The sequence below is a fragment of the Corvus moneduloides genome, chromosome 8 (assembly GCF_009650955.1).
Source record: "Corvus moneduloides isolate bCorMon1 chromosome 8, bCorMon1.pri, whole genome shotgun sequence".
In the NCBI taxonomy this organism is placed as follows: domain Eukaryota; kingdom Metazoa; phylum Chordata; class Aves; order Passeriformes; family Corvidae; genus Corvus; species Corvus moneduloides.
Window position 1 is genome coordinate 19881542 of NC_045483.1, and position 8677 is coordinate 19890218.

The window sequence follows — 8677 nt, forward strand, 5'->3', positions numbered from 1 at the left end:
AGAGAAAAAAAAAATGTTAACATGAATTTGGGTTTACTGTTACAAAGGTATGGTCTGAAGAATGGGATATTGTAAAACTCTTGGTTGAACAGGTTAACAGAACTAATACCAAAGATCATTCAAAAATTTGAAACAACCTCCCTAGCAAAGGCATTGTTTCAATAACTCTTGACCTCAAATCAAGAATGCATGCCTTTCTTGCAAGCAATCTTTAATCAAACACAAAAAGATAGTGGACTTAATATAGAAACAAATGGATTCAGTTCTGTGGTCTTAAGTTAGGGAAAAGAAAAAAAAAAAAGGTACCTACTAAATTTCAAATGCTTTTTAGCTCCTTAACCCTTCAGTTAGTTGTATATAAACTCCTGTTTCTTTGTCAAGACGGATTCATACATCTGCTTAAAACTGCAGACTAGTCCTCAGATATGCTCCTGCACAGAAGTTCAACACAGGCAGCACAGTGAAAATGACAGCTCCAAACCAAGGCAAAAGGTTTGGAGGTGCCCAGGCCACCACGAGAAGAAGGGAGGCTGTTAACTTTCACAGCCTCACTGATAACAGCATTGGGAACACTAAGTGGGAAAAGGTCGATGCCTAATCATGTCATAAAAGAACAAAAGCTCACATTCAAAACCTTCAACAGTGATCTATGGACAATAATTATCACTATTCTGAGACTTCTGAAAGAGCATCACATGTAGAATCTTCATATAAAAACTTTGACAAGATTTACACCTACAAATATTATTTCACGCATGCACAGAACACTCCATTCATCAACCTCAGAACCTGTTACCCCTACACATCCCAATGCATAGGAACCCCAAATGATTCCTGAGTATTACCACAGGAAGTCTTGGGTATGGTTTTAGGAAACACTCCCTCTTCAGCAGCAAAATGTCTGCAATTCTTCTGGAAACAAGCAAGAGTTAGCATCAGAAGCAACAATGTCTGGCAGACTTCCATCTAGTCACTTCTTCCTATCATTAACTTTAGCCTTCAGCTATGGCAACTGATTTAAACCCAATGAAACTACTCCAGTAAACAGCAGTAATGAAAAACAACATAACCACAACATAGAAAGGTAATATTTCAAAGTAAGCTTCTGTTGACCTAAATTTTCACTGTTTATGATAATGCAGGAATAATCTACATAGCCTCTGACCTAGATTTGGGCACCAGAGTCCTGATACAATACACTGCTACCAAAACAGAACACACAACTACGAATCACAAACAACTCCTGACTATCTCACAGCCAGCTAGGTTTCCCAGAAGCCCAACTGGCAATGCAAAAGCTCCTTTTCTTCCTCCTAAACCTCACATGGAAGGTGCATGAACCTCTATAGGGAAATTTAACTCGCTCAGTTTTTTCAAGTAGCAACTGCTCTGCAAAAAGCACCACAGGCAGCAAAAGTTCAGAGAACTCAGGATGCTTCTCCAAGGGCTACCTCCAAATGCCTGGATGAATGTGATATAAAGGAATAATTCGTAAGTATGGAAAGGAACTGTGCAGTCCTGAGCATTTAATGCAATTCCAGGCCTTTAAGAATGCCCTTTAAAAGATAAGCAGTGGCAACATGGTAGAGGTGGCACATCAGAAAGGAAGAAAGGGACAAACTTCTCTCCAAGCCTCCACATTCGGCTGCAACAGTGAGATAGGGCCTAGGAATCAAGAAAAGAAAGGCAAGTCGCATTTACCTGGCGAAACTGCATAGCAAAAATGAAACCTAAGGTTAATATGGTGAGGGGCATTTTCTTTCTTCCAATTACTTCACACTGTTGTAACTATGAAACACGCCACCAGATGAACTCATAACATACACTCTAGGTGAGCTCTGAGCTTTCCCCTGCAACAGCCATGGAGCTGGCCATGTGCCAGGAAAAGCCTGTCTCCACCGATTTCAAGCAGCAAGCAGCCGTGGCGCACGGGGAGCGGATGCCTGTGCAGGTGCAGCGCCCACCCTGCCCGGCCCCGAGCCCTGACCCCGCTCCTCCCCGACGCCCACAGCCCACGGCGCTCGTTGCCAGGCGGGCCCGTGCGCCCCGAGCCCCGTGGGCACCGCCACGCGTGTCAGTCCCGGCCCGGCCGCCGGCCCGACCCGCGCCCGGCCCCCGGGGCTGCCCCGCTTCCGCCCCCGCCCCCCGCTGGCCCCGCACGGTTCCCCCGCCGCCGCTTCTCTCCCGCCCACCCCCACGTCGCGACAGTATCGCGACAGGCGGTCGCTGCCCGGCACTGACCCCCGCATCCAAAATGGCGGCGCCTGTTTCCCCGCGGCAGCGGCCGCTTCACATAACCGGGCGGGCGGCACCGCGGGCGGGGGGGCTCGGCCCGCCCCCTGTCCGCCCCTCCCTGCCGGCGGCGGCGGAGGCGAGGCCGCGGAGCGCGGGGTCCGCGGGGCACGGGCAGAGACACCGACCCCGCTCTCTCGCACTGACGTGGAAACCGGCGCACCGTGACCCGCTGCCTGGTTACTGCGCAGACGGACAGCCCGGACAGCCAACCCGCGCGCGATGCGCCGCGCAGCTCCCCGCGTTGCCCAATGGGAACGCGGACTGCGACCGGAGGAGGCGGGCCCTGCGGTGACAGCGGCGGGGAGCCAATGAGAGACGAGAGGGTAGAACCAGCAGAGCCGCTGGCCAATCGCAGTGCGGTGCGGCGCCGCAGCCGCGCCTGAGCGCCCGCAGCCAGGGCGGCCGGGCGGAAGCTGGCGGGAGGGCTGCCCTCGCAAAGCATTGTGGGCCGGGCCGCCCCTGGCCGCTGTCCGGGGCGTGTGGGGAGTCGGGGCAGCCCCGAGCGAGGGCTGTGCTGGTGTCGGTGACAGCGCTGGCACTGCACAGCCCGCCGAGGGAAGCGGTGCCTCTCCGCCGTGCTCCGCGAGTATTTCCCAACTTGTTCTACACCCTCTTGCAGCTTCTCCGCGGAAGCCGTTTGGGAGATGATCCCCTGCAAGCGTTCTGTTCCCTCCTGAACGCCTCGCTGTGTCATAGCTCTGCTGTTCCCCGTGAGTGAGCAGGAGAATGCCACTGGACAAAGCACAGAGTGCAGCTAGTACGAGACCACGCACGACAGCACCCAGAGAAGCACACGCCGCTTCTCCCCTCTCCGCCGCCCTGCGCCCCAGTAACTCTCCTCAAACCTGCACAGAGCTGATTCTTTGCTCAAGTTGGGCTACAAGCCATGTGCTGCAGCCTTAGTTCATCCAGCCCAGCGATCGTGCCAGACAGAGACCACCATGGAGTTTAACTGCTCTATGAAGCCACTTTATTGGCCTGCTCTTTGCAGCAAAAACAATCACAATTTTTTAGCTATACAGCGCTTGGTGAAATGAATTCTTGGTGCTCCTCCCACCTTCCCAGGCGCTTTCTATGTGTATGCCCCCAGTTGCAATGCTGTGTACCATAAAGGCAGTAATTTGCAGGGGTCACTCTACTTGTTTAAGCCTCTGCCCACGAACTTGGCACAGAGGACAGAAGGTCCTTGCAGTTACCTTACAGTTCTATAACTCTAGGATCTTCAGTCAGGTCAGCCTGGGGATGGGTTGTGGCAGGTGTTAGAGTGGTTAAAGGAACAGCTACCCCAAAATCTTACACTTTGTAGGGAAAACACAAATGAGGCAAGAGGAAGGTGAAAGGGTCGAGAAGTATTCATTCACTTTTAATCACAACTTCATCTACTGCAGTGTGACTGAAGGAGGAAAGTTCTCAGACAAAGGCTCAAGGGAACATCCAACAGGAGTGTTCCCTGGCCAGCCAAATAAAAATCTGAGGCCGACTCCAATGCCACCCTAAAAACTGGCCAGATACTGTCACATATCAATAGCTGTCACATTATTGCCTGATCAAGATTCAACGTGTCTTATTGAAACTGCCATTACCTCCCAGCTCTAACACCGCCAGGAGACCTTCTTCAGCTGGGCTTTACCTGGCAGTATGTAGTCTTTGGATTTGGAAGTTTAAGCTGTAACTGCATTAAGCAGCCACATTCACTAGAGGTGAAAGAAGAAAGAGCGTGCCCCAGTGGTCTAGCCATAGGCTCAGAAGCTGAGATGTATCCCTCCAGCCTCTGCTGAAGCCATGGTACATGCAGTTTATCTTGAGTTTCTCAGCTATAAAACAGATGGTCAAATACTCACCGAGCCCAGATTTCAAATGCCACCTGAGCAATGAGTGAAGGTTTGCAGAACAAGCAAATTATTTGCTAGTGCTTTCGCCTTGCCTTTTGCCCCACTCCAAAGTGGGACAAACAGCTAACAGCCTGGTGGTATTTGCCAGACATTTTGAAATTCACAGGAGTTCATCTGCCACTCCATCCATCTGCTCCCTGTTCCATAAAGGGCGTTTCAGGTGCTGGCTTAGCCACTGTACACCTTGCAGCTCAGTCCAGGTCTGTCAAGCCTGCTTGACCTGCCCAGAATGGGTCTGGACCCCCTTCCATGCCTTCTTGTTCCTTCCAGTGCCTGCTGTATAGCTCAGGCTCCCACCTTGTCTGATCTGGTGAATTGAACCCTGCTAAACCGTCACTTATGGAGGCCTGTCACGGAGCTTGAAACCAAGCCAGGCAGGAGCCTTCTGCTTCACCCGAATGCATCTTAGTGCATTAATAAAGAGCAAACATTGCAATGTGCTTTGCATTTTTACTTACAATCCAGCACTGCATTGTCTGGAGAGAAGACAATGTGGTATGGCCCCACACTGCCTGGGGAGGAGAGTTCACTCACACGCACTACAGCACTGCGTTAGTCAGCCCTCAGACAGCCCAGCACCACCCTGGCTGCACAGAAAATCCTGCTGATGTGACAGTGTGGCACCAACATCCCCAGCTTGGCAGCATTGGGGAAGCCTGGATTGCCTGGACTGCATGATCCAGCAGTGTTTGAAATGAGTGGTGCACAGCTATGGGCACATGTGGGCAAGTGGGAGCACTCTGCACCAAAAGATCCAGGTGTAGGATAATCGCTTGTCCCTTTATTTCCAATATAATGCACTAGTTCTTACACATGACATGATACAACGAAACCAAAGATCAGACAAGCAGCCTGTGCAAATCCCCCAGGTTCCTGCTATCTGGGCAGGAAAACTCAGCTTTATCTTCACTGCAAAGATGCAGCTTTTCCGCAGCTTCTGCCTTGAGTATTCCTCCTTAGCCCACAAGGAGCATATGGAAGGGATGCAAACTCACCAAACTCACTAACAATCATCCCCTCAGGCCTTGCCCACATACATAGTCAGCTCACCTGCTTTCATCTGAGACACCTGAGCAGCCAGCCCCTTGCAAAGAGCAGTGCCTCCATGTCACACCGACTGCCTGTCTTTGATGAGACTGCCAGAAATCCACGCTGCCAACCACCTGCACCTGCACCAACCCTGTATAGTCCATTACTTTTGCTCAGGCACTACCAGTTCATGGTTGTCTTCAGAGCCCGGATGTCAGACCCATAAGCACTTGTAACACAAAAAATTTCTAGCAGGTTAAGTAGTCTGAGAGAGATTAAACTTCTTCCCCTCCTCTTGGAGGCTTTTGCTGTTTCTCAGAGGCTTAGTAAGGTCTCCAAAAAAAGGGCAGAAAGATGGAGTTTCTCAGAAGGTACAAGCAGTTGTCATGGCTAGAAACTATGTGCAGCTACTCTTCCCAGAGCTAAGCATCCCAAAACCACTACTGAACATGTGCAGAACACAGCATTTCTAAGCATCTGCTCCTTTCCAGAGCAAGCTCCGGTAGAGATTAGCCCAAAGCCAGCTGAAGAATCTCCAAAGGAAAACTGATGTGCTGCATCTGACACAACCTGAACCCAGGTCAGGACCTTCAACTGAAGCAACAGAGCTGGTTTTGCAGAAACACTTGAAAGTATTAAAACCCTTCTCTGGAAACTACACCAACTATTAAAAACTGTACAAATGATACAAAGTACAATATTAAAGCTGCAGAGCAGACTCCTAAATCTAAAATACCCTGTCAGCTCTTCAGCTTAGCCTGTGTCTCCAGAACACTCCTGCACTTCCCAGTGACATCAAATTCCCCCAGTGAACTTCCCAATGTAATGTTTTCATTGTCTCTTCTTGGCCAGGGCAAGCCATGCCTTTTTGGCAGGAGCAAGCCGGGCTCGGTTAGTCACATCTTTGTCACTTCTTGGCTAGACTACAGCTATGTGATACACCTGGGCAGGAAGCCCATAGTGCTTGTCAAATGCCAACTAGAAGAGCATGCTGCAGTGGGAGCCCTGGCTGCCACAAGTGCATCAAACCTACCTCTCCTCCCTAGGCCACCTTTTGGCATGAAAGCCAAGCCAAATTCAAGCTTGAGTCCTGATCTTTAAGGCATTTGATGGCATGGACCCAGCATGGCTAAAAGATCAGTTAAGACACAAAGATGGAAACCGTGATCATCAACAACTCCACCACTCTCCAAGAGCAGTGGACCCATCCAGCATGAGGACCATGTTTGCCTGTGGCAGAGACAGGGTCTTCTTTAAGAAAAAACTCTTCCCAGCTGGTGAAAAAGGAAGGGTGTCTAAGATGCTGAGTAATTCCCTTATTTTGCATATCCTATCTCTCTGCCAAGACATGAATCAGGGCCACTCTTGGTTTAGTTTGCTTTCACATTTTTTTTTTTCTTTTCTATTTTATTTTATCTAAAATAGTAATAACAGTCTCCTGAACCCCTGTGAAATCCTTGCTCTCTTCCCCAGCAATGAAGTTGCCTGCTGGCAAGACAAGATGCACTACAGCTAAGAGGTCTTGGCACTAACCAACAAGATCTACATTTCAACAACAAGCACTGGAGCCCTCCCTCCCAAAGAGACCCTTCAAGGGTCAGTCCAGCAGTTGCATTGAGGATGCCTTGATGACAGACTCCTTCTGCAGGTCCCTGGATGGTCTGATCCAGCAGTGTTTACACTGTGCTCCACAGGGAACCAACTTGTGACATAGTACCCAAGGGAAATAGGTAAAAATACATTTGTTTCACTATTACTTGTAAGTGTAAGCACAAACTGTATTTGCTGCAGGCTGCTGATGGTGAAGGGTTTGGAGGGAGAGGAAAGCAATTGAAAATAAGGTCCCTTCATTGCTGCAGACCTTGTGCAGGACTTTCAACTTTCCTGTGGCATGTGGTGATAGAGACAGACTGCCCTGTGGAAAATGCTAGTGCTGTTATACAGTGTCTGCTTTTCTTAATGGAGGCAAGCCTATGTCGGGGTGGATTAAAATCTGAGCTAGAAAAAGATGTGGTCTAGCTTGCTGTCATTTTTGGCAGGCAGAAGAGCAGTAAGGCAAACACAAGCTCCAGATTACTACCATTAAAAAACCATGGTAATTTCTTTCAAGAGTGTCAACGTTGTGATTCCTTTTAAACTCTGTGTTTCTACTGAATTAACGTGTTAGTGCATGTTTTTGAACTGTAAACCGTAATGCCTGGGTCTGCTTAACCTCTTTTTATATCCTGTGTTGCTTCGTGTGCATTTGTCTTCCCATACATATCTATATGTCATATTATGCATTTATTAGACTCCATAAATATGGCTGGTAAATCATTCAGGGTTAAAATTCACTGCTATCCTCACATTATTTCCTAATCTTTAAAATATGTCAGTGGAAGAGCTTGAGGGTGACCTTTGACATCATAAATTGGAGAGCAGGTTGACATGGGAATGACCTCAAGAAAATCAGACCATAGAACGTGTGCATCAAGCTCCCTAAGAGCCTGACAGGGATAAACCTCTCCCCTGGGCTCCCAGAGCAGGACAGAAAGGCTAAGCCCAGCTTCTACAAACTTCTCCCTGTAAGCACTGGAAGAGAGAGGACCTGTTTAGTTGGAGTAAAATGTGTGTGCCAACATATTCAAGGCTTGCTGTAGCAGGTACAAGCATCTGGGGACATTTCAAGGAGTGATCGCACCCTGCGCTCCTGCACCGGGATGTTGCCGTGAACTTCAGTAGAAGCCAGGCTGGAATCTAAACTACAAGCAGCATTTGGGCGCCAGAAGACCCATCAGTGGGCTGGAGCGCAGTGTTTCTCGCACAGCCGGCAGCCTCCGTGTCCCGGTAAGAGCGGCATAGTATTGGCAGAGAAGCGCTTCCCGGTATCGCCTAGAGCCGCAACAGTGCGTGCGGTAACTACCCTGTGATTAAACATCCCCTGCAGTTGCTGCTCCATCGTGCAGGGGAACGCTTCCAACTGCTTCCAGCTGACTACGGACTTGGCTGCACCAAAAAAACCCGTGTCTGGCTGGTGGCTCTAACTGCAAAACCCGAACAGGCTCGCCGCGCCAGTACTGAGCGGAGCGGATGCTCAACGCGGGCTCCAGAGTAGCGGATCGCCAAGCACTGAGCAAGGCACGCAGCATGTGCAGCGATAAGAGCAGGGTATCAGTGTACATGTCCAGGAGGACCGTGTCCGTACCGCGGGGCTGCCGGCGCACGGAGCTCCGCGCCCGGGACACGTCCCCGCACCAGCCCCGCCGCTCACCCTGCACGGCGCGCGGGACGGGGCGGGGCCAGCGCGGGGGGCGAGGCCTACCGTCCGCCTCGACCAATCCGAGAGCAGAGCTGCGGCAGTATGTAAATAAGCCGCGGGACGATTGGGCGGCGCGGGCGAGGGGCGGGGCGGGGGCGGGGCGCTGGACGGGGCGGGCGGCGGCGGGGGCGCAGCTGGAATGGGGCGGGCGGGAGCGGGGCGC

At 50.7% G+C, this 8677-nt stretch overlaps 1 protein-coding gene across 1 annotated transcript in view; it reads right to left on the bottom strand.

Annotated features, from left to right (window-relative positions):
• GBF1 (golgi brefeldin A resistant guanine nucleotide exchange factor 1) overlaps positions 1-2464 on the bottom strand; it is a 106653-nt gene extending 104189 nt beyond the window's left edge. Inside the window, 1 exon segment of the mRNA XM_032116563.1 lies at positions 2242-2464. Within this exon segment, the coding sequence (XP_031972454.1) occupies positions 2242-2249 (8 nt within the window). The 5' untranslated portion in view covers positions 2250-2464.
• Positions 2465-8677: the final 6213 nt, after the last annotated feature.